This window comes from Elgaria multicarinata, chromosome 8 (genome assembly GCF_023053635.1).
Source record: "Elgaria multicarinata webbii isolate HBS135686 ecotype San Diego chromosome 8, rElgMul1.1.pri, whole genome shotgun sequence".
Classification (NCBI taxonomy): Eukaryota; Metazoa; Chordata; class Lepidosauria; order Squamata; family Anguidae; genus Elgaria; species Elgaria multicarinata.
In genome coordinates, this window is record NC_086178.1 from 107262048 (window position 1) to 107288968 (window position 26921).

Below are 26921 nucleotides of genomic sequence, written 5' to 3' on the forward strand. Positions count from 1 at the left end.
TTCAAAGGCAAAAGCCTCGCCGTATTTTGATACTAGTTTTTGAGCGTATCATCCGAGCGGCCACTGGGGCGCAGGAGCAGGATTTGAAGAAAAAAAAAACAAATGCTTACATCTGCGTAAGCTTTAAAGATAAAGACATCAAAATTGGCACAATAATAGATATTAAGGAGAGCTTTAAGCATACCAAATTTGAATCGGATTGGGTCATCCGTTTTTTTTTTTTTACATTTCCCCTCTTAAACCCATTTCCTGGCATACAAAGGATCTAGCCGCCCAGTAGCAACAACAACAATGCCGACAGCTTAGCGCTGTAGCTTAGCACGGTACAGCCCACTTCACTTGCTATTTCCCCTATAACCTAATGGCACAAGAGTCAGATTTAAGTTTCTTCTTGGACAGTAATGAGTGAACAGGATCTGAGAAGCCTCCCAATCACTTTTCAGTACAGGCACTTTGGATTCAGACTACAAAAAGCGTGCAAAGAGAAACCCTGCCATGCATCACACAAACACAAAAGTTTTATCGTTTTAAAAAATAAAGCTATATGGAATAATTTTGCACCCAAAAAGGAGGATGTTTCTCCACCTCCCTAAAGAAAGATTATTCATACAACACACATCTTTCAGATGGAGGAATAAAAGCAAAAAACTATTTCTGAACTACAGCAATCCAAGGCAGCGGCCTCTTATCATAGCAGAATTTATTTCTGTATACAATGTTAAGTGAATGGAATATGAATTGTTTACCAAACACGGCACTGTAGAGATTTGACAGCGGTATAAAACGGTAACATAATGCTAGCTGATCTTTTGAAACAAACAAAATTGCAAACCAGCGCCACTTAGTCGTTTCCACCGCACAGTTTGAGAAGGATTTTCCGGTAGTCTCCTGAAGTGTCGCCCTGGCAACAGAAAAACAAAACTCAAAGCATGAGGGGGCGGGGAAAGGAAACACAAAATTGTGCCATAGGTGGAGAAACAACAACACCCAATCCCCTTCTCAAATGAATGTCTGTGAAGTGCACAGTAGGAGGCAGCAGGCAAACTTTTATAAAGAAAAGATCCATTTGGGTGGTAGGGTTGGGACAACAACTCCCAAATGCCCCAGATAGCATAGTCAGGGATGATGGGCACTGTAGTCCAAAACACTTGGGAGAGCACTAAATTGCCTGATGCCCTGAACAAAGGCTGCCCTAGCTATAACGGCAGCCCTTTGCAGGCAGATTTACATACATGCAAATCCATCTCTCCTATCAGGAGGATTAGAAACCGAATGTTTTCATATATATATATATATATGTTTAAAAATCCAAATACACATTCCTAAGCAGGATTGCTTGACCGCGAGTATCCTTCTGAGGAGAAGGCTCGCATGGCAGTGATATGCCACTCCCCAAGCCCACAGCTACTACGCCCTGCCTGCTGGCGTCAGTCCTGCCTTTTGATTGGTGACGGGGGCTGAAAGATCCATCAGCTCCAGGGGGCTGGGCCTCGGGGCTGCCAGTTGCTTGATCCCTAATGCACACAGTCAGACAAGATAAACAGCCCTGCCCACCTCCACCTGCTACAGAAACAACAACCTCACATAATGGGAGAGGCAACAGCTGCTGGATCCGATCTTCATTTCCCTGCCACCCTGATGACAGAGCTCCTGGAGCCGTTGGGCTTTCGTTCACAGCTTTCGCATGCTGTGCTTCTAGGAAAACAGCTCACAGGCTGGCGTTTCTAAGTTGGCACGCAAGGGTGCAGGACAGGAGAAAAGAAGCCCCGCATAACCTTACCGTGATGTCTGTGTAGAGAGATCTGCCATACATCCGCTTGTATTCCTGCCGTATATCCAGCAAGTCAACCTCACTGCGCGAAACCATGATGCGGATGAGAGTCCTGTCTTTGGTCCCAGCACCCTGTGAAGAACACACACGTAGGACGATAAGAATCCTTATTGGACTCCAAATCTCACCCTAAATATGTAGCATTCCTTGTTTATTATTTATGGTATTTATATCCCGCCTTTTTTCCTCCAAGGAACCCAAGGCGGCGTACATAATCCTCCTCCTCTCCATTTTATCCTCACAACAACAGCCCTGTGAGGTAGGTTGGGCTGAGAGTCCTTGACTGGCCCAAAGTCACCCAGTGGGCTTCCATGGCTGAGTGGGGAGTAGAACCCGGATCTCCCGACTCCCAGTCCAACACTTTAGCCACTATGCCACACTGGCTCTTTGTTATTCCAAATGCCAGGCCAAGGCTTTATGCTAACAAACTAAGGTCCCAAAATGGTAACGGGGATGTATGTAAGTACAGCCAAGCCTTACAAAACTGGGTGCACTCCAGACATCTTATACTATAGCTCATCATCCCCAGGTGGAAGGACAAAGGGCTGTGAAGCCTGGGGGAGATGGGGGCTGTATTCCAACAGATCTAGCAGGATATAGTGGAACTCGGCTTGTAGCCTGACAAACTTTGTTTAGCTTGAAAGGCTACAGGGTGTTGGTGGTGTACAATTCAGAGAGGAGGAAGAGGGAGGGGAAGGGACCTGTAACCCTTTCCCTACCTGCTCTCTCCCCATGTCAAATTGCTACCCCCCACCTCCCCCAGCACCACCATCCCAGGCCATTTAAAATGAAAACATGCTTCTGGGACCTTTTCGGATGCAATTTGGATTGAGAAACATCACAGTGGTGCCTGTCCCAACCACTTCTCCGCATTCTAACACCATCTCCAGAACTGGCTTTTTCAAGCTAACATGCAGTTTGGCCCTAAACCTGCAGTTCTGGCTCAGATCGGCATCCCTACAGAATCATTAAGCGAGCCACTGTTTTCTGAAAGGGCAAATCAACTTGAGTATATGAGCACATTAACGCACAGGAGCCTTTGTGATTTAAAATTACATACCTTCATGGCCTTCTGCAGCCTCTCTGCAAAGAAAGCCGAGGTGTTTTTCATACACTTAACTGTAAAAGAAGCCGAGATGAAAAGTTATTGTCAGCCAAAAAACCCCCTCCTAATACCCTTGTTCTAGGAGAGTGTAGCAGCTTCATAAAAAAAATTGCACGCCTGATAATACTCCCCATTTCTATAGCTCTATTGATTGTTCAAAGTTCAGGCAGAGCGGGGATGAGCAAAACTGTTTTGTATTGTTTTTACTTTGACAACGAATCAAGCCGGCCATTGCACCAATTTGCAAACTCCATCCTAAAACTGTACAAAACATCTTAAAACTGTAAAACGGTATACTATGTAGATCTACTCATTTGCATAATTTATTCCAAGGGAAGAATGGGGGAGTAGTATAAAAATGCAAAGCTTTTTTTGTGTAAAGTTAGTATAAATGTGTAAAAAAGCTCATCATATCCCATATGGCAAAGATTATGAGACTATAGACCAACAGCTGTTTTTTTTAGAGCACTGAAGTTGGTATGATGGTTCTGTTGTATGTTCATACTCATAGTGAACTGTCCAGAGAGTTTTGGCTATTGAGCAGTATAGAAATGAAATGAAATGAAATAGTTTCAGTTCCACTATCTTCCCCAGTAAAAGAGGATTTGAAAAATGTTTAGAGAACTTCAAAAGCCTGCAAAGCCTGTTTGAGCAGCCTTCCCCGATCAGGCACCCTCCAGATGTGTCGGACTACAACCCCCATCATCTCCAGCCGGCATGGCCAACGGCCAGCACATCTGGAAGGTTGGGGAAAGTTGAGGTACTGAACACATGACGGTAAGAACTTCAATTCTGACAACAGATGGAAAATCAGATGGAAAAAAATACACACAATTTTTCAAACAATTTGCTAACTACAAAAATCAAAACCATATTACCATTTGTCTATATCTGCTTTTCTTAAACTTACCTAGAAGTTGAGATGAGCCAATAAATGAAACTGAGAATACACACACACACACACACCATATTCCAAAATAAAAACAACGAAGACGTCTATCTTACAGATGGTAAGCACACAGTCATGCAATCCAAACAGGTCATTTTACTTGGGCATTTCACGGAGGTGGAAAGAACCAATGCAAATGTTCACTGTAATGTAATACAAGGGCGTGCTCCTTTTCCAATAGCAATAAGATTTGTCATATAAATGAGAGAGGCACACATATCAGTTCAAGGCCAGATAATGCATGGCAATGAATTTAGCCACTCACACCACAAACGTATTGCGTAAGATTACCATACATACAATCCCGAAAGCTTTAATGAAGCCAAAAAGAAGCACATACTTTGAGTTAGACTTGGCAAGCAATATGCTTAAAAGGGTAAGAACCATTTTATAGGACAAACACACAACGAACATATAGCACATTTCAAATGTTCAAAAGCACTTCCCATATATTAATTTCATCTACCATTACAACAATTTTTTAAGGAATTATTAACCCCATATTGCAGATGAGAGGCTGAGGTAGAAAGACAGTAGTTTGCCTAAGGCCAACCAGTGAACTCATGGCAAATATAAGATTTAACTCATAGCTTAGGCTCTGAACCACAACCCAATGAATAAACTACAAAATCTGCAACAGAGCAATACTTTTATTAGGACCAACCAAAATGTTACTAAATAGTAGTTTCTCCTAATAAACGTATCGCCTAACTGTGGATTTGGTAGGTTTTTTTCTTGCGGATCAAGATGGCTACCTTTGCTTTTTATGTACGTAGGGCAAAATGACTAAAGAATAGTAGAACGGAAGGAAGAATGTGGCCGACCAATGCAACTTCTAGAACCAAAGACCTGCCTTTCCTGTAATACCCAAACATCACATTGCAAATCAAAATACGTAATGACATGGAAATCCCAATATACATGAGCATCTACAAAATCAGTCTTCTGGTTTCCTTTTAATATTATAATCGAATGAAGAGTCATCTGCAGACTCTCACATGTATACGATGCACAAGGCATTGGGATTTTGCCTTGCAGATTCTGGGATTCACAACTTGATCGTTGAGAACTTATTATAGAACAGGCAGAAGTTTGAACCTGGAAGTTATTTGGTATTTTTTGGAAGGGAAGCAAAGGTTTTCTTCCCAATACTCCCTGCCTTTCTAAGACACATTCTTAGAACACAAAACCAATTGTTAATTAACATTTCTGTCTATAAAACGGTAGGCCCAAAAATTAGATGATACAGACAAGGGCTTCTGGGCATAATATTAATTTTCCCCACAAGCACATTCACAACATTATTTAGTTTGGTTTACTACCAGCTTTATCAAGAAAAACTGAAGGAATAGTAATTATAGGTTGAGTCAACTCTGGGGAAACCTTAGTTTGAACACAGCTTTGTGACTTGCTTTGCACACACATGTGCACTCAAACACTTTATCAGGTTTCTCCTTGTGTTTCAGGCAGGAAAATTAGCTTGAAATATAATTAACATGGCATATATAGTTAACGTAGCATCTTCGCTCATCTTTTACTTTGGAATTTTGTTTTTCACAAGAATTTCAAAACTGCTTTGGAAGTTTGTGGGAGTGATGGAGAAGAGGATGTTGGTGATGTTACGGGTGCTAGCCAATAAGTGCCTCATAGTCAGCTTTTCCCTGACACACTGATAGATTCCAAAGTTGTTCTTTCTTTTAAAAAGAGGACAGAAAAATATGTGTGTGTTTCAAGGCAGCAAAGATACATTCAGCCCAAAATTTAAAACGGTACATCTGTTTTCACCCTTAAGAGATCCACCCACCTACAGCCAGCATCCCGGATTCAAGGTCTCCAGACATCTCTCTACATATGCTCTTCTCAATGTCACGGTTACACATTCGCTGGTATTCATTGAAAACTGTAAGAGAGAGAGAAATAATCAGCCATTACTCTTCACTTAAGGCACTTGGGCTGCAATCCTATGCATAGTTACCTGGGAGTAAGTCCCACTGAACTCAATGGCACTTACTTCTGAGTAGGTAAGCATAGGATTGCACATAATTTGAATCCAAAGGTTGGCAACCACTGCCCTTGGAGAATGCAGGAAAATCTTGATCAGCTGCACAGAAACATCTGCAATACGCAAATGCAGCTTTCCCTGTACCTGCCTTCTGTGACATGAGAAGCTGGTGCTTCCAAAGTTCTCTTTACAGAGCTCTTGATGTAAGGATCATCAATTGATGGTCTCTTGGCTACAGCCTCTCTCATGCAGAGGATGCTTTTATTATTGTACTCTGCTTTTTTTTTTTTTCAAATGAAAAAAGTAGTGTCTAAATTTTAAAAAGAATAATTGGGTGCACCTTGACCTGCAGGCTGCTAATCTCATCGTAAGAAATGGGTGTAGGGGGAACCAGCAGCAATGGCAACAGGACCTGACAGCCAGGAAGCTTTGGACAGTGGTAACGTGATTCCGCTGATCCCACCGTCTCTCCCTTTCTGTTCTCAAAGTGTCTCTCTGACAAAATTATCAGTTGACTGGGATTTTAAAAGCAAAGCACAGAACCCTTTTTCAAGCACAACCGGCAAGCCTAGTTGATCAGGAAACCCATAGGGAAATCAACTCCTTTATGATGCAATCCTATGCCTGCTGGGAGCTATAGGGATTTCTTCTGTCTAAACGTGCATAACATTGCACCGTTAAGAAAATTCAGAGGGGAATACAGCATCACTTTATGTAGATACCCATTCAAAAGCTTCTCATTAGTTTAACGTTTGCATAAACTCTAAAAACAGACCAAGAGACCAGAACAGACTATTCCAGTTTCTGGAACATGATCTTTTCATAGGTAATTACGAGATATGTACGGGTACATTTTAAAACAGTGCCTTTCTTCAAGCCTCGCCACTGTAACTATTTCTTTCTTGACATTTTTTTCTAATCTAAGAAGATTTGCTAATAGCAGCTTTTGGAAATTATTTAGATTGGGAAAATCCCATGGGGCTGGGCTGGAGGAATAATAACATTTTCGTTCTCCAATACTGCAACCCTGACCCAATTCAGCACTACACACACAGCACCATCACCACCCATGGGTGGATCCAATCACAGGCTTTCGGCTGACATGTCTATTTGGGCCCTAACTGATGACTTACAAGACCCAGAATTTTATTTATTGTTTTGTCTTGTTCAAATTGTTTTTCACTTTGTATGTCGTCTAGGGTATTTTGTAAATGGGTGGGATATAAATTGAAATAATTATAATGATGATGATGATGATGATGATGATGATGATGATGATGATGGAGGAACTGGGGTAGGCAAAAGTTAGATGCTAAGATTTTTGTGACTTCAACTCCCAGAAGCCTCTGTTAGCATGGCCAATGGTCAGGAATGCTGGGAGCTGAGTCCAAAATATCTGGAGATCGACTTTCTGCCCGCCCCTGCCCTCGAACAGCAATGAGAACTGCAAAAAAAAAAACACCCATGCCCAATTATAATGGAGGACGCAAGGATTAGAGAAAAGAATCAATTGGGTGACAAGGTGTAATAAAGAACAGGGGCCTCTTGCACATTTACTAGCTGTGTAAAAGAAGGAATATCAGCTGATACAGCTCAGCTTGTCTCTTCTACATGACTATTAAAAAGGGTACAGCTACCCAGCTCTCTTCCTTTGTATCTGATCTGAATGTCCATTAGGATGCATCAAAAATACAAAATATTGTCACCTGTCAAGAAAAAGAAATGTCACCCAGGGAAAAAAACAGTTTTAAAATTATGCATGAGGCAGCCTAATTTTACAATCACCGACCACTCTCTGGATACAAAATAATTTGTGTTATTTCTTGCCCCACTAGATGTAATTATAGACAAAGTTACCTGCTCTTAGGTGAGCTCTACTTCTGGCACAGAGAATTGCGTTGAACTTGGATTCATCTGTCCCGAGACGATTCTCTCCTGCTGCGTACAGCGCCTAAAAAAATCACAGGAGCTCATTACCCTACAATTCCAGTCTAGCTGCTTGGAGAATTATCTCCCCATTTCCCGGACAATCTCTTCTCCCTCTTAATTTCTTAATTAAAACAGAGGGGAAGTATTCAGTTCAAACCACATGGTCACCCCTCTCTGTCCATGCAATTAAGCCCATAACAACTGCGCAAAAAAGCAGGAAGCACAAACGCATTCTTCAGTGGTCCTGATATTTTTGGACTACAATCCCCTCGTTGATCTTGACAGACTCAAGATGGAACGATGTTGAAAGAAATCTGGGGCTGCTATCAAGATAACAACAGTCCTTTATCATATGCCCCTGCCCCCACCCCCATATCATGTAGTACAACTTCACCTTGTCTCTTTATGCTATTAAGCTGTACATTTCTCTGTCCAGTGGCAGCTGCCGCCGAGAAAATGCTCAGGACAGGGAAGGCCACGGACACTAGAGACGAGGCAATAATAGGTTTGCTAGCAAACATTTCCCATTCAAAACGGAGGTTTTGGGAAGGTGACTGAAAAGTTTCAGAAATGACTCCAATTTTCCCTCCATGCTGGCTTCTAGAAAAACGTGTGGGGAAAGTTGCAAAATTGTGACACACACACCCCCCCGACAAAGGGGGTTATCCTCCTTTTCTACCAGGGCTGCCCTAATACTAGGTACAGTGAGGTGGCTGCCTCAGGCTGCAGATTTTGGGTATCATAAAAGGGCAGCAAATGGTTATTTAACTGAGGGCGCAAACCTATGCATGCTTAGAAAGAAAAACGTCTATAGTTGCAAGGCTTTTTCTGTCTAAACATGCACCTTTATTGCATTTGTACTGCCAGGGATAAGGAGAGGGGCTTGTGGGATTTGCTGTTTCATGTGCCAAAATGACTTGGCTGGCTTTAAGTACCCTGCTCGTTGACTGGGGTGGGTGTCGTGGAGGGTATTGTTTGCTGCTCTGCTTTAGGCAGCAAAATGTCTTGGCCCAACCCCGTTTCATACAATTCTAAGTAAGCAAAAGTAGCTCACAGTATGAACTAAAAGGAGACAAATGCATATTTTCAGGGCAATATTTATGCAGGTCAGGCAAAAGCCTCGCATAGCCTGGACTATTTCAAGGAATAAAACTATATATGTTCAACATCTTGAGACTTCGTCTCTTCATTCCATGAATAGGTCAATATCAATCAATTTATTTTATAGCTAGCTCAGAAAATAGAATAGATGTAGGCCAATTTTTAAATGCTATTTTAGAAATACACCCTTTAAGGGTGGAACAATCTTGCTGTGATCATCATCATTATTATTATCTCTAGATCATGTATCTGTTAATTTGAATAAAACAAAACCAGAAAAACCACAATTGGGGACAACTGTTAAAAACATACCAATCTCCCATTGAAAAATCTATTCAAAGAAAATTATTTTGGGGGGGGGGGTTAAATTTAACCATGGCCATAGCTCGACCAGGCCTATATCCCGGGGATCGTCCCGGATCATCCCTGAGCATCCAAATGACACACAGGAGATCCTGGGAGCAGGCAGGGACAACCCCCTCCATTTGTCTGGGATAATCCTTAGGTCTAGCTAAGACCCATGTTTCAACTCAGATAATTAGGATAAAGTGGGGGAGGGGTGGAAAGTACTCATTACCAAAATTAATACTATTTTATGTTTCATTAAAGGGAAAAATATTTTAAAGGAAACTCATTTTAATAGGAGTTTGGTGTTGTCAGTGCAATTTGCGTATGCAAAGCTTTTTAAAACTGATCCGAAATGTACATCAGCCAGGGCGTCTTCTACTAAACGGTTTGGGGCCAGGTTATTTGAAGGAACGCCTCCTCCCATATGTACCTGCCCGGACCTTAAGATCATCCTCAGGAGTCGTTCTCCGTGAGCCCCTGCCGAAGGAAGTGAGGCAGGTGGCTACTAGGAGGAGGGCTTTCTCCGCTGTGGCACCCCGGCTGTGGAATGAGCTCCCCAGAGAGGTCCGCCTAGCGCCTACACTGTACTCTTTTCATCGCCAGCTGAAAACCTTTTTATTCTCTCAGTATTTTAACGCTTAATTTTAACTTAAATTTAAATTTTACTGTTCTAATTCTGTATTTTAATCTTATATCCATTTCTGCGGCGTGGTTTTATCCTGGTTGTGCTTTTTAATACTGTATTTTGTATTTGTGTTTTTAGACTGTTGGTTGTTTTATTATGGTTTTAATTTTTGTGAACCGCCCAGAGAGCTTCGGCTATTGGGCGGTATAAAAACGTAATAAATAAATAAATAAATAAATACTAACCTGAGCATCAGCTTGAACAGCTGACATGTTCACGTTGCTGCTTTCATCTCGGTTTCCCTGAAAGGACAAAAGTGACAAGAATTAAGGCGTTGCACATACTGCAACACAGTAAAGGGCACTGCCAGAAACAACTACAAAGATGAGAGATAACTGCTGCAGTTGTTCAAACAAAGGAAGGACAAAGAGTTTAAGGTGCCTGTGTGCCTTCCTGTTTGGCTGTTTTGTATATATGTTTGTTTGATGACACCACCTTTGAACATTGAGTTACAGGGATGCATTTTTGTACATACATTCAACACACCATTCTTCTTTTCAGCTCTGAACAGCATCCTCAGTCTCCATACCCATTTTAAAAAGTGATAAGGAAAATGTGAAGTATAACGTAATGAGATACCTACGTTGAAAACCGGAGTATTAGAATCAGACCCAGTTGGGATGTAACCCTAAACTACAGCCAAGCATTATGGGAACAAGCCTATGTTTACCTTAGGCATAGGAACATAGGAGGCTGCTTTATCCCGAGTCAGTCCATCCAGCCCAGTATTGTCAACACTGAATGGCAGTGGCTCGCTTTCAGGGTTTCAGGGAGGAATTTTTCCAGCCCTAACTGGAGATGCTGGGATTGAACCTGGGACCTTCTGCATGCAATGGAGCTACTCTACCACTGAGCTATGGCCTCTGTCCTCTGTCCTCCTCCGCCACGGATACAAAGAGAGGGCTGAAAACATATACTTCCTGGTTTAAACCAACTGCAAGTTCTCATTTCATCCAAGCCAGGAACTGTATTAAGTTCCAATTGTGGCTTATCGAAACAAGCCTATATCACAAGCCACAGCTTGTTTTAATAAACCTTAATTTAGTTTTAACTAGCAGCAGTTTAGCCTGGTTCATTAGTTGAAAATAAATTATGGTACTATTAAACCAGGAACCGGGGCAGAGGAGAGGATTGCTTGAACAGGCTTGTTCCCTTAAAACTAAACTGTGGTTTAGCACAGCCGTGTAAATGAGACCATAAATGTTACTGGCCTGCAACATACTCTTTTTACTAATCTACTAAGAGACGAATAGTGTGTGTTTCCGTACTGGCCACAGAGAAGGAGAAGATACTTTTTTTAAAAAAAGCGCCTCCCCTCATGTGGTCATGGAGGGATCTATGCCAGCCTGCTGTGTTTCCATGCTGGTTACAGAAAGGAGAAGCTGAACTTCCTCTAGAAGACGGGTGGCAACACACGGTCTGCATGTAGCCTCCACTGCCCCTCAACTCCCACTGCTGCCCCCCTCCCCAATTTATCTGAATTTTACAAGAAGAAGAAAAAGAACCATGGCGTCCGTAGTGGCCATGGAGCCCCAAAGGATTTTATTTGCCAATTATTTTGAACCTTTCGGCAGTCCATATCTGCTACGGGCACCAATTCTTTATTTTATTTTGAAATCAGCAGCTGCGGAGGAGGGGTGGTGCAGCCCATGGAGGGCTCCAGGGGGTGAAAATGGCCCCCAGACCTCCAGAAACTGCCTGCCTCTGGCTCTACAACTAGCACAACTGGGTGGTTGAAGAAGGAGCAAGGAATCATTGCTCTTGCCTGCTGGAACTCTTGGTCAAAGTTAGCTATTGCTACCAGGTGAATTGTTAACTACAAGGCTGGTAGGGTATTATGTCCAACTGGGCCTCAGGGTGCTTCCAGACAAGGCTTTTTCATTTGCAATCGCCCTGCCTCATTCACAGAATTTTAGAGCAGGAGGGTCTAGACAATGTGATCTTCCATTTGTGACCCTCTAGCATTTCTCCAGCAGTTCTCCCGTCTCGACAAAAAACTCTGTCAAGAAGGGAAAGACAGAAGCGCTGCACAAAGTCTTTCCATTGGCAGCACTACCTGCTCTCCGTCTGGAAGCTCCCTCAGCGCCAGCGGCATGTGAAATCTGGTCTCTGGCGTGACCCCACACAAAACAGATTGTAATGTGACAGCTGAGCAGAAGATTCTCAAACACTGTGCTTTTCTATGTCAACTCAATAGCCATGCCTGTTAGCACAGGAAAGAGAGAGGGGGGAACCTCCCAAAACACAGCAGGGAGCACAAACAGGCTAGTAGGCAGGCGATGGACAATGTCCCAAAACAGGCAAGGAAGATGCCATTAGTGTATGGGGGCGGAGGGGGGGGACCTCTTGTCAGTTACACCCCCCCCCACTCAAAAACAAACAAAACCCCCAAAGCATAAGAAGTAGCACTGAGTCCTGCTTTGCTGGTGGAGACTAAGGTGTAACCCTATATATGTTTAAACAGGGGGAAAAGTTCTACAACTTCCAGCAAAGAGGCCGGGGAATGCTGAGAGTTGTAGGCCTTATTTTTGATTGGGGGCTCAAGCATTTGCAGGCCAGATAAGGAACCTCTGCACGGCTGGATTAGGCCCACCAGCCAAAGATTCCCCATCTCTGCTCTAGCTGTGACAAATATATAATTCTGTGACTAGTACATTTTTTGTATTGATGAGATTGGCTCAGTTCGGACAACATGGTAGTTTTAGAACTCCGTGGTGGAGTTGTTACACCACCGTTGAGAAATGTGTTGCCTGGAGGGAAAACTCCATGCAGCAGTGGAGGGTGGTTTTTTTTGGAAAACACTCCATGCAGAATATCCATGCTGTGCAGAGGAGAGTTCCTGCACAACAGTTGCGTGGCAGGCTCCGTGGAGTTCTCCATGGCATTGAGTTGACATTTCCCACTGGGTACAGAGTTCCCTGGCAAGAGCAGCAAAAGGAGCGAGTGCCACTCGAGGAAAGCCACCGGGATTGGGTTTTTTGCAGCAATGGCTGATGGAATACCATCAGGAGGACTGGGGGAGGAGATAGGACAGAGGTACTGTCCATCAAACATCATGATGGACTTTACTCAACTCCACAGTAGCCCACAGTCACACAATGGTGGACTTAAAATATGTTGTGTGCAGGAAAGGAAAGGAAGGAAAGGAACCTCTCGAGCAAGCACTTGAGTCATTGCTGACTCCTAGAGGGACGCCTGCTTTCGCTGACATTTTCTTGGCAGACTTCTGTAGCAGGATGGTTTGCCATTGCCTTCCCCAGTCGTGGTTACCTTTCCCCCAGCTAGCTGGGTACTCATTTTACCGACCTCGGGAGGATGGAAGGCTGAGTCGACCTGAGCCGGCTGCCTGAGAACCAGCTTCCGCTGGGATCGAACTCAGGCCGTGGGGAGAGTTTCGGCTGCAGTAACTGCCGCTTACCACTCTGCGCCACACGAGGCTTTGTTGTATGCAGAGTACCCCCTAAAAACTCAACCACTGAGTGGAGTTTTCACACTGCGTTGACTAATGTGTTGTCCGAACTGATAAAATCTGTTTACACTAATAATAAAAATAAAACCAAGAATGATGGCTGAGTTCAACAATCATGCACATACCTGAGCAAGCGAGATTAAAAGCCTCTGGAAGTGTCCCGATGTGTCATTTCTGATGGCTTCCTCCAGAGTTTTCTTAAATTCTGCAAAAGACACACAGTGGACACTCATTTTGTAAATGGTCTTGTTTCTTGCTTTATTTCAGTGGTGCACAAGGTTTTTTCACGGGGCCACAACCCATACTCAATCTACACTCGAAGTATTCTGGGTTGTCATTATGTGTGAACCAGGTCTATAAGTTCAATGGGGCTTAATGCCAGGAAGGCTGGTATAGAATTGCAGAATACTTTAGTTATCGCACAACGTATAGGTATGTGTGCCTCAGATGCAGAGGTGAGAAAGATATATATATGGCACCTCATGGGCCAGAAGAATGGTTGAGCTATGGAAACAGTAACTATATTGTATTGCCCAAAGCTTCTCTTTCTATACAGACTCCTAAATCAAATAATTGCCTGCTAGCTACCATCAGAGAAATGATAGCTCAACCGAACACACCAACAAGCTCAAGCGACTTATCAACTCAAGCAAACCGTCAATGGCCAAAACCCAATTCCTCACCCAAACGTTTCTTCTTAACATAATCACATGTATAGGTACTGGCTGGTCCATCAAGAAACAGAACAGCAAAATGTGCTGAGCTGCAGCAAAACTAACCTGTCTTGTATGCCCTATTGATTTCCCGAATGTGCTCGTTGCTGCGCGATGCCAGGATTTCTATCAGGCAGGCTTCATCTGTGCCAGCGCCCTGAGGAAAGAAGACTCATCTCACTACAGCACAGAAGCATTTTGCATGGCTTTTGCCCTCTTTTAAAGGTAAGAGCGCACTTGGGCTAAAGCAGCACACGCCCCGACTTCCTGTGGATTGAGCGCATTCTTGCTTGATCGGTCAGTTAGAAAGCATTTTGATTGACTAAAAAAAAGCGGCCCGGATTTTAAACATGATTTGTAATTTGAGTACTTGTAAAAACTGCAGACGGCAAGCGCCATCTTAAAAGAGGCATTCATTTGTGCGAGAGAAGGGAGAATGCCTCTTCTAAGGTGATGTCTCCTGTGACACAGATGCATCGACGAGAGCGCTTGGTGTGTGTTTTTTTTTAGAACAGGGAAGAAAAACATGCGGCTGCCACGCCATTTCTGGGAGCCCACCAGAACTCCCTGCTTCTGCTGCTGACAAAACCATGGCAGCCTTGCTTCAGATTCTCCTTCCTTGCACTAGCAAGAGAACCCTTTCCCTCATATCCAATCTTTGCTGAGAGACTGGAGAGAAGGGAAGGGTTTCCGTTGCTAGTGTTACCACCCAGTGCAGTCCTCGGGGTCAAAAAGGTTGCACACCCTTGCTTTAGAACATTTGTGTGTTCCCAAATGCTCGTTGAATGGATTAAGCAAGAAACCCATCAATTAAAACTCATACAACTAAATCAACTTCAGAGTTCTTTCATCAAGGGAATCTATACTTTTTACCAATTCCTCACCCCTACTCACCACAACCGCTCAGCCAGGCATGCTAACAAGCTTATGGCCTTTCTGGTTAGTGATTGCTATAAGCTGGTCAGGAGTTATGTTTTCACCTGGTGCAGTTTCTCGCTGATCCGAGTTGGGAATTTTTTTATCCCTTCTAAGCCACCTTGACCACCTGGAAAAGTGATCTATAAACAGTTTAAATGAATCAATTAAATAAAACCGGTGGATTGCATAGGCCATGTGGATGGCCAGAGACCAGCATAGGATGAACAACAATGCCACAGGTCCAGACTGCAGGAGATGGAAACATTGCAACAGCGCTCCCACATTCAACCAGTAAAAAGAGAACCGTGCAAGTGCTTGGTATTCCTTCTGCCAAACACGATTCAAAGAGAGAGGAAAGCCGTTCTTGTTGTTGATGATATATGTATAGTACCATCAGTGTGCAAATCTGCAGAGGGCAGCAGAAACAAAGGAGAGCCCAGGCCAACCTCTTCAACCTGGATGATGGGAGTTGTAGTCCAACACATTTGCAGGACACCAGGTTGAAGAAGACTGGCCTAGAATAACAAGGCCATGAAAAGCGAGCAAATGCAATCAAGCACTTTCTGCTGAGGATCAAGCAGTTAAGTCAAGGGCTCCCCAGGAAAGATGGATTTGGGGGACAGATTTGAAGGAAGAAAGAGAGAGGTAAGAAAGAATTTAGGGAGGCACATTTTTTTGCCAGAGTCACAGCTGTCATTTAAACTCATTCAAACCTTTATAGCCTCTTTTATCTCATGAACGTCAAATAGGATAGGCGTCTTCATCATTGCCAAGATGGTCTTCTCAAAGTTGCCTGAGAGCTCAGACTTCAGGTCCTTGATCAAATCCTGTTTTTTAATTAAAAACAAATTAACATGTTGTGGTTGTAAAATGAACGATGGCATGTTTAAAGGATGATGTTGTTTAGTAAAAGCAGTGAAGTCACTGGGACTTACTTCGGAGTAGACATGCATAGGATTGCACTGTCCATCGCTTCTTGCAACTATTTATTTGCAACATTCCACAATACCTAATGAAGCTATCTTAAATGGAATCCTGCTGATGGTGCTGTAAGGAGTAACAGAAGGATATAAACCAAGATCCCTCCCCAAAGGAGCTTACAACGTACATTTCTACCAGAGGAGAGGGTGAGGAAGAAAACTAAAGGTGGAGGGCAAACAAGGTAAATGTTACAAGGAGGGGTGTGCGCTGCGCTCTGAAAATCTGTCAGAGCTTTGACAGAGCTTCGAGTTTTCGGAAAGGAGAGGGGACGGTTTAAAAACAGTCAAATACCCACGGAGCAGAGATGTGCCTCATCGGAGCTCTGATCTGTTTTCAGATAACCGTCCATTCCATTATAGTCTATGGAAATTAACAAAAATGCTTACATCTCCATCATTCTGAAAGATAGAGATGAAACTTGGCACCATGATAGCTCTTATGTAGGGATTTAGCCACACTGTTCATCCCTTGATTTTTAGGGGATTTATTTTTAAAAAAATCCTCTCAAACCCCCACCCCCATAAACACACACATGCTAATTTTAAAACCTCAAACTTTTTAAAAAGTCTTAAAAATCAAGGAGTGAACAGATCTGTTTCAATCTTGTCATGGCTAACGCCCTACTTAAGAGCTACCATGGTGCTGAGTTTCATCTCTTTATCTTTAAAAATGACAGAGACGTAAGCATTTTTGTTAATTCCCATAGACTATAATGGAACAGTTATCCAAAAACTGATCGGACCTCCAACAGGTAATCTGACAGTGCAGAGAGACAGAGCTGTTCCAAAAATCAGAGCAGAGAAGTGCCTCATCGCCGAATTTCAAAATGGAGCACACCCCTATTTACAAGAAGAATATTTAGTTTCACAGATTTTCGGCTTTTGAGAATAAATTGAACTGAGGTAATAATGGCCAAGACAATCATTTTTACAATTCACTCAGAGCAGCTTCACAGCATAAGAAATTAAAGAACAAAAATATGTATCAAAAACATGACATAAACAAAGCAATGCGAAACATAATACAGAAACCAGCAGCAATAATTCCTGTTGAGAATATGTATGCTACTGAGTTGCGTAAAACTACTGAAGACTTCTAGATATTACTAAACTTAATATCTCTGGGGCCACCACAGTAACTAAGGTCTAATTAATATTCTAAATAAATAAATAAATAAATAAATATCTTGCTACCGAAACCATTCACTTCTTTCATTGTTCTGTTCACACTTAACCCCTCTGCCAATTCCTCCAAATCCCTCCTCAAAACCCACAACCCCCTCATTCCCATGGCCCACTACCACAGCTCATCTTCTAACTAAGCCCAAAATGTGCAAGTGAAACAGCCACGTAATCCTTCCCTGTTTATCACTCCTTCCCTTCCCCTTTACGTCTTCCCTATATCAAATTTGAGATTGTAAGCTTTCAGGGCAGGGACTTCTCCGCTTGCACCCTGTGAAGCATCATGCCCACTGGTGGTGCTACATAAATCAATAACAATGAGAATATTTATACATATATAATATCATATATTCATGTGGGAGAGGAGGAGGGGGGGACTTGCCTTTCCGTATGCAGTTTTGAATGAGAGCATAATCTGCTGCCGTTGCTTGTTTGAACGACTTCCAAGACAATCTATGATTGCCTGTTCATCAGTTCCTGAAAACACAGACAGGGACATTAAATGATGAGTACAACCTATTTTGCCTACCACAGAACTTTCCCATCTAACCAACTTCAGCAGAAACTAACCCAGGGTTTCATACTGAAACAAGGAAAAATTAAACTTGCCCTATTACATTTCTTCTGCTACCAATTATTGTGCAGCATTGTTTTCAATGGCTCACACATTCAATGCATATTCTCACAGGCAACTTGTTGTTGTTTATTCGTTCGTGACTTCATGGACCAGCCCACGCCAGAGCTTTCTGTCGGCCGTCGCCACTCCTAGCTTCCCCAAGGTTGAGTCCGTCACCTCCAGAATATCATCCATCCATCTTGCCCTTGGTCGGCCCCTCTTCCTTTTGCCTTCCACTTTCTTTATTATCGTATGCTGCTTGTGGTAGTGAAGCCTCCAACAATACTGATGAACCAAGCAGGAAGGACATCATGGAACGTTCACGAACATTCCAATTGTTCAACCCACCCCTACGCTTGGAACTAAGCGGACATCATTGCTACTTCCTATTTCCTTTTACAGGCTGCCTCTCTTCAGCAGATACAATGCCTACAAAATCAGCACAGGTACGACCTGCAACATTTTATAAAGCCAACATAGAGCAATGTGCAAACCATCACTGAATGTCTAAGAACAAAGGGTGGTGATAATGGAAAAAGCTCCCAAGCCTGCATTCGAACACCACTCACCAAATCCTTTCATGGCTTTCCTCAATACTTCTGCATCCCTCAGGGAGTCAAATGATGGAGCATCATGGATTGTGCCTCGGTTTCCGGACTGTATTGCCCCAAGCAAAACAAAAGGCATCAACTAAATGTTTTTCATTCCATGACAAACCTACCATAACCCAGCTGTCTGCATTATCACATTTGTAACATGTAGGAGAACAAAAAGGAGGATTCAAGTCAAGTCTTGTTAACTGTATTATTTGGCCATTTAGTCATCCGATGACCTACAAGTAAACAGGATTCGTTTCTTGAGACCAGCTAGTGAAGTATTTCTCTCTGACGCTCTCCTACATTTACCATAAAGGCACAAGGCTCATTTATACTTCAAGGTAAGGAGCTCCTTCTCCTCCTTGGCTCTCAACCGTAGGCAGAACTAGACATTCAGCAGCACAAGGGGCTGAGAGGCCCAGTCACCAACGATCCATTTGCAGGGGACAAGACACAAGATGGAATGCTTAACCCTTCCCTAGCTTGATTTTTCCCTGCATGCCACTTTCTCCCGCAACTCCCCACATTGGCCTTTTCCCACCACTCTACGTGGCAAATATATATTGAGGAACCTTGGCTGGGGGGGGGGGGTAGGAGGGAAGGGCTAACCACCCACCTGCACCCATGCCTGGTCCCCTGCAGTCGATTCCAAACCCTTCGCTTTTCAGCAGTTCGACAGCTGGTGTTCTCGGATCCCATGCATACCACTAAACATCTAGATCCTGCCCCATTTCTCCTTTTCTGTGAAAGGGGGAAGTCCAGTGGTTTAAAAGAGGGGTGCTCTTACCATTCCAGGAGTAACTGTAGGCATTGTAGGTCCTGGATAGGACGGCATAGAAGGATTTACAGTTGGGCCAGAAGGATAACTTGGCATGGGCTGTTGCCCAGGATATGTTGTTGGCTGGGGCTGCTGCCCAGGATACGTCGTTGGTTGGGGCTGCTGTCCTGCTGGCGGCATGGGGCTGCCTGGATATGCTGGATAAGATGGCATTCCCGATGGTGGGTTTCCTCCTGGGGCTTGGGGGTACATCCCATAAGCCGACTGCTGTCCTTGTGGAGGCTGCCCAAAGCCGCCTGGAGGTGGCTGACCAAAGCCCCCCGGAGGAGGTTGCCCAAAGCCCCCTGGGGCAGCAGGAGGATAGCCACCAGAGGCCGGAGGGTATATACCCGGTGGCGCGTTGGCACCACCAAATGTTCCCGACATATTGGCAGCCTGCAACAGTAGAAAAGACAACCAAATGCGCGTGGTAAGCAAACCTGTATCAAATAATACATAGCACTTCAGAAGTTCAGAGCTCTTCACATGCAGTGTATGGTAGCTTCATCACACCAGGGTTATACTGTGCAATCACTGTGAATTGCGTGCAAAGGCCTCTGAGGTTTTCCATCTTACAGTCTTCTTTGAAGGGAAGTACTCCCATGCATCCTGCTTTAATTGTGCTTCTCAGCCAAAAGAACCGACCTATTTTACTACCTCTTTAGGAGCAAATATTTTGTTGGAGGAGGATGATTTGATATGTTTAAAGTACAAATTAAACAAATACTTACATCTGCGTAAGTTTTAAAGACAAAGACATCAAAATTTGCACAGTGATAGATATTAAGGAGGGCTTTAAGCATTACAAATTTGAATCTGATTGGATCATCCATTGGTTTTTTTTGTGAATTTTTACATTTCTCCCCCTTAAACCCTTTCCTGGTATGGAAAGGATCTTAGAAGCGCTGTGATTTAGCTAACAACAACAACAACAACGACAGCTTTACACTATGGAGATAATTCAAGGGAAACGGGTACGTGGGATGAAACCTTCAGTCATCTTTACCTGCAAAATAGGCCAGAACGATCACATATTGCAGGGAGGGACAAATGCCAAGATATCATAATGTGTGCTAGGGCAGCCTTCCCCAATCTGGTGCCCTCAAACTCCCAATATTCCTGACCACTGGCCATGCTGGCTGAGGCTGACTGCAGTTGAAGTCCAAAACATCTTGAGGGTACCAAGGTGGAGAAGGTTGCCTTAAGGCTACCTATTAAGTCCATGGACAAATTAAGATCTGAACTTTGGACATCTTGATTGACAGCACAGTTTCTTGTCCACTGTACTACTCTTGTCTGCATTCACACTCAATTTATGCACCTCCCTGTAGCCAAAACTCTCAGGGCAACATTCATAATTTAAATATATCAATCAAGCACATTACAAAAAGAATTTAAAAGAATTTAAATAAAGACCCTACCCTTCAACAATCATTTAAAAATATTTGTAAAAGGAGAGATAACCATCACAGCAGGTGAAACTTCGAAAAGGACAATTTTAAAATGCAGCTTTAAACATGCCATTAAAATAAAACGAGCAGCGGCTAAAAAAAATTACATTACTCCACCTATACAAATAGCTCAATCACCACGCTAAGCAGAATTGAAGACAGAAGACACCTTGTTACAATGCCCCCATTCAGAAGACACCTTTATCCACAGCTTTAAGCATGCTAAACCATGCTGCTTAACCACAAAATGGTTCCGTTAACCATTTTGTGGTTAAGCAGCATGGTTTAGTGTGTTGTCTGAACCAGGCCAGTATCTAAGCCTTATTCATCATGGTTAAAGCAGTGGTTTAAGGTGTCTTCTGAACACGGCCTGGCCTTCTGGCTTAATCACCATGGCTAAAGCCATGGTTTAAGGTGTCTTCTGAACAGGGCCAATATCGTATTTCAGTGAATACTGTTCAGACAACAACCTGTTTGTTAGAGCTCTAGATACTGGGGTGTTTCCAGATGAGGCTTCTAGCCTCATTCAGTGAATTTTACAGGGGAGTCAGTTGTAACCTTCCCGTGTTTTCTCACCACTTCTTTTGCCTTTTTCTTAGCACAGAAAATCTATTAAGGAGGAAAAGCCGAAATAGCTGCACAAGGCCTTTCCATTGGTAACAACAGAAGCCCTGTGTCTGGAAGCACATCAGGGATTTATATATAGAACATTATCCATCTCCCAATAGTAGTAGTATGCTATATACTAGAGTAATAGCAACTATATACTGCAGTAATAACAACTTCCACTTCTGATTATCAAAGACTTTTTGAACATATAATGGCAGTAGGGTCTTTATTTTTAGTTGTAGCAGCTAAGTCAGCTGGTGAATATTATCAGAACTTTTGTCGTCTTCTAATGACTTGGGCTGGCTTTGGCTGTTATGTGTAATAATTTTAATTACCTTTTGCTGAAGGACTCAATAGAATACTACCATATTTCTTCGATTGTAAGACGCCATCGATTGTAAGACACACTCTAATTTCAGTAGCACCAACAGAAAAAAAAAACTAAGACACACCCGCGTTTCTAAGACGCACCCCATTTTTAGAGATGTTTATATGGGGAAAAAAGTGTGTCTTAGAATTAAATAAATAGGGTATTATTCCTCAGAACACGTTTGTCCCATTTCCTGATATTTTCAACACCCACCCAACATAGTGACCCCCACACAAGGTTCCTGTGACGTACTGGTGTGACTTACCCCGCTGTTTATGGTCAGCAAGGTGTATGTATGTAGGTACGTATAAACTTAAGAAATTTTATTTGCAAAATAAAATTAAGTTATGAAAAAGGGGTATGCTTATATATGCATGTATGAAGCAAAAGGGTGGGTGGGTAAAACAAAAATACGGCAGGAAAAAGAAAATGGCTAGGAGGGAATGTTTAGTTTGACTTGATTAAATTAAATTTATCATTGCTGTAAGCCTCTCTGAGACACACTTTACAGACAAAAATAGGAGGCAAACTCACAGGCAGCAGAACGTTGCCACTAGCTTCACTGCAAACAGTAAAACCCATCAGGTTCAAACTGAAATTACGTACCATGCCGGCCATATGATCTTGATTAAATTGATTTGCGTAGCTGCCAACATTTTCAAGCCCAATTGGAGGAGGGTTTGCAGGAGGGTAGCTGGGAGATCCCCAGGGATTGCTGCCTGGAATTAATTGACAAAAGAAAAGAAAACAGTAACCACAGACCAAACAGGCTGGATATTCATTTGCCAGTGTATGGATTTATATGGCAGTATTTTAATATCTAAAATGCTCCATGCTGGTAAAAGCAGTAGTTTGATTCAGCTCTCTGCTCTATCTAATTAGTTCACTCCTATCCTCGGTTGAGATTCCCGATCAAGGAAATACCTCCTGGAATAATAGATTCTCCAAAGCTAGCATCAGGTTCACTGCCAGCTATGCTATGAAACCCACGCATTTCAAAGGCCAACAAACCCCCATCAAATACAATATAATCTATTCGTAAACCATACCATGCATAACCATATTGGCACAAAGTATATAAGAGGAGGCACGGTCTTTTCTCTCTGTTTTTTGTTTTACACATTGCAAGAGAGCAGCTGAGAATAGTAACTCCCCTTGCTACCACACCTATTAAGGGTGCAATCCTATGCATGTTTAGACAGGAATAAGTCCTTCAACATCCAGCATCCCCCATCCAGCAAAGGCTGAGAGTTGTAGGGCTTATTTCCATCTCAACTGTATTTTAATATTTGAATTTCAATAGAATTATTTGAGACAAGTAACTAAAACTGAAATAACAATTATAAGACAATTATAAGACTGTTCAGACAAGATGTTAATCCATAGTTAGGCTGCTATGGTTAGCGAGTGTGTTTAAACCATGGTTATGTAGCCACCATGGATAAGAATGTTTCACATGACACATTAAGTCATGATTTACACAACACACGAAGCCATAATGTTTAGCTCAAAATGCTTAACCACCGTGGCTTAGCGTATTGTCTGAACAAGGTCAATGTCAACTACATCATAATACAATTTAAGGCCAACAGTTGTCTAGTTTGGATTTACTCGTCAAAATGAAGGAGGGGAAAAAACACTATGCGAATCCAATGAAAAGGAAGAGATAGTCTCTAGTGTTGGAAAATAGAAAAAGGTTTTTATTTTTTGTTACATGTATCTTCAATCTTTAAAAATTGTATTGTTGTAAAAGGACTTATTGTATAAAAAGCTTGATGTTTCGGATCTCCCGATCCTTCTTCAGGAGCTTCTGAAACAGAATAACATCTGTGAACCACAAGTTGATAACAGAAGTTGATAACAGTTGAGCAGGTGTGTTAAATATAAGAACGTCTACAGCAGAGAAAGAATGAAAAAACTGCTGCATTTAGCTGTTTTAGCTTACTGTATTTGGACTTGTGGTTCACGGATGTTATTCTGTTTCAGAAGCTCCTGAACACGAGAGATCCGAAATGTCGAGCTTTTTATACAATAAGTCCTTTTACAACAACACAATTTTTAAAGATCGAAGATACATGTAACAAAAAATAAAAACCTTTTTCTGTTTTCCAACACTAGAGACTATCTCTTCTTTTTCACCAGTTTGGATTTAACATTAAACTAAGTTTTAATTAGGGCTGTGCACAGACACACACACACCCAACCCAGTTCAGAGGCCAATTCGGAGCTTCCAAATCAGTCGCGATCTGTTCCGCTTTAGATCCAAAGCGAGATTTGGACATCTGAAGCAGGTCAGACATTGCGGCTGCAGGTATCCCCCTTCACATCCTGGACGCACCCAATGAGCACGTAAGCCTGTAATATTGTGTAATGGCTGCCTTTCAGCCACCATTTGAACAAGGTTTGGTATACGGAAATAGACAAGTTGCCATTTTAAAAGAAACTGGCAATGTATGAAGAGGCAAATGGCTGCAGGCGCTTGCAACAGGTCCAGATAAGGAGCAGGGGGCTTGCATGTCTTATTGGGCATGTCCGGGGGGGCGCACGTGGGGGCGCTGCTCAGTGTCCACCTAGGAAAGCTGGGAGCGAGGACATATGTCCAGGCTGTCTGGACCCCGAAGCAATCTGAAGTGCTTCAAATCACTCTGACCCATTCCAGATTCAGACTGAAGCGGTCTAAAGTGCCTCACTTCTGTTCAGAATTCAGATCTGGAACCAAAGAGGTGCACAGCCCTAGTTTTAATGTTACCTGAATGAGTCTCAGGCTCATGCAATCCCCCCTTGCCTCCCCTCCCATCACTCATTTTCAATTAACTGCAGTTTAGCATTATGTGCAATTAACCACAGATTAGCTTTATATCCAAACCCTAAACCTGGTTAATCTCAACCATGGTTTAAAGTTGACTTGTTTCAGTAAACCTGGGGGTTGATCTAGACCCTTCTATTATCTCATTTGTACCAAGCTACTCTGATCCCCCATCCCAAGAGAAAAAATAGTAAACTTACCTGGAGCAGAAGGAGGATATCCACTTGCAGGAGGATACCCACCTGCGGGAGGATACCCACCTGCGGAAGGATATCCTGGGTAACTCATTCTGTAGAACTGAAATAGAACAGAGCTTTTTTTAATGTAGTGCAGCTTGTTAATGACATATGTAACGCACAGTTGCTTGAACAAAACATCCTGGGATCGTTGAACTTTGACATGTAACAGCTAAATCGGTTAAAAAAATATCCCCCCCTTCTTCCAAGGAGTTCAGGCTAGGTGGCATGGTCTTCTCTCCATTATCCTGACAACAACCGTGTGAGGTAGGTCAGGTGGAGAGACATGGTGACTGGCTCAAGGTCACCCAGTATGATTTGTGGCCAAATGGGGGTTTGAACTGGAATCTCCCAGGTCAAACTCCGGCACTCTGGCCACTCTGTGCACAGCACTATTTTTATCGGTCCCATTCAGAAGACACTTTAAAACACAGCTTTAACCATGGTGAATAAGGCTTTTTGCCTTATTCACCGTAGTTAAAGGCGTGATTTAAGGTGTCTTCTGAACAGGGCCATTAAAACATAAGGTTACATAAGGTTGCACCCATCATGGTTTTCTTCTTCAGGCAGTAAATATGTGCACCTCTTTTTTATAGTTTCAAATGCTACCTTTTCACCTATCCAGACAAAGGTCAACTTCAGTGTGCAACTTATGTCTTTTAAAAACATAAGCCATCCTTACTTCCAAGTAAAGGTGTTTAAGACCAAGGTTTACATTTACTGAAATCTAAGTGCACTGACTGCTTACTATACAACACAACTTTCCGAAAGCTGTAAATGTGTATTAATCACACAATTTCAGCTCTCTGGGAAGTACATTTGTACAATATACAAACGGTGGTACTTAAGCACTTGTTGCATCCAGATATATACTTTTACCTACTTATATAAAATGTTTTAAATGTGCATGTGAAAAAGTAAATGTAAAGCAACCCTCCCTTTGGGATACTCCTTCACCTTCTTTCAAAGTTAATAATACTTCAAGAATATTATACTTCATCCAAACCCAGATTATTTCTTAGATAAGAACTCCTATACAGAAACAGTTCCCTTTACCCCAGGAATAAAAAGTAAAGTCACTCGTGCGTTTGACATTTTATAACTCGTGCTTTTCAAAGACAGGCCTCCAAACTGAAGTAACAGGATTGCACATACATTACTTTTTCACCAAATGCAACCTACTAGAAATACATCACAAGAACATTAGTTATTGGGCAGATTAAAAATATAATAAGTAAATAAATTAAGAATCTAGTATAAAGAAAGTGCCTTAGGCAGTTGAGATATATCCGCATCTCTCTCCTTAATAACACAAGCAAATTCGAAGAGAAAAGGTTTTTTGTGCTATAGTTAGGTCTCTAAAAGTATAACGGATTTTTCAAGGTTACAACCAAATCATCATAATACTTTTATTCATTCCTCCCAGCCACCGAATGCCAGGAAGTAAAAAGGTAATGAGGGGTACAAGAGTGAAACTGTGTTGGGACACAGCAAGCAGAAAAGTTTGTTGATTTAGCAACCTACCTCAGCTTGAAATTCCTTTCCCTACCGGTCTAAAACCAAAGCCTTCTGCTATGTCAACTTTCCAACCCTTCCTTGGCTCCAGGAACTATACTAACATTGTGGGACCATATTCCAGTTATTTCGGCCTGTGCTGATCAGACATTACACATGGATAATGTTAGAGGAATAAGGAACCAGCAAAATGTTCAAGCTGTTCCCACCTTATACACAGATGGGTGACTAAGGACATTTAGAGAAAAATGACAGGAGCAATAAATCACACAACTGCTTTGAACCCAGTCACAGGGTGCTACCATACTAGACCCCCTTCAGCACTGCCGAGGCATTCCTGTTCTGGAATTTCCTGGAAACAAAGTTAAAATGCTTGACCCGCACAGCAATTAGAGATTTTCAGAACAAGGCTGTTTAATCCACGGTTTCTACTTCCAGTTACATTGCAGAATTAAGATCAGAGGTCTGTAAGGATTATTTTCCTTTCCTGCTTTTCTGTACTTTCTGCTAAATAATCTCTAGGTGCCACTATAGTATAGCAGAATAATACAGCTACACTAGTGAGGACAAGTGCTTTGTTTCACTTCCATAAGAAATACAGGATTTTCCCCACTCCAACCCCTCCCCCAAGCGAAATTGCTTTTAAAACTGGAAGCGCAACTTGACGGTGATGTTGTCTAAGAACCCATAAAC

At 42.5% G+C, this 26921-nt stretch overlaps 1 protein-coding gene across 1 annotated transcript in view; it reads right to left on the minus strand.

The window, feature by feature from the left end:
- Window positions 1-685: 685 nt before the first annotated feature.
- Window positions 686-26921, minus strand: part of ANXA11 (annexin A11) — a 42844-nt gene continuing 16608 nt past the window's right edge. Inside the window, exons 2-15 of the mRNA XM_063133165.1 lie at window positions 24678-24774; window positions 22278-22390; window positions 19212-19637; window positions 18398-18485; window positions 17595-17689; window positions 15764-15877; window positions 14199-14289; window positions 13545-13624; window positions 10136-10192; window positions 7745-7838; window positions 5690-5785; window positions 2892-2950; window positions 1781-1903; window positions 686-901 (exon numbers count right to left, since the gene is read on the minus strand). Coding sequence (XP_062989235.1) covers window positions 842-901; window positions 1781-1903; window positions 2892-2950; window positions 5690-5785; window positions 7745-7838; window positions 10136-10192; window positions 13545-13624; window positions 14199-14289; window positions 15764-15877; window positions 17595-17689; window positions 18398-18485; window positions 19212-19637; window positions 22278-22390; window positions 24678-24765 — 1584 coding nt within the window. The 5' untranslated portion in view covers window positions 24766-24774 and the 3' untranslated portion in view covers window positions 686-841. The remainder of the gene's footprint in view (window positions 902-1780; window positions 1904-2891; window positions 2951-5689; window positions 5786-7744; window positions 7839-10135; window positions 10193-13544; window positions 13625-14198; window positions 14290-15763; window positions 15878-17594; window positions 17690-18397; window positions 18486-19211; window positions 19638-22277; window positions 22391-24677; window positions 24775-26921) is intronic.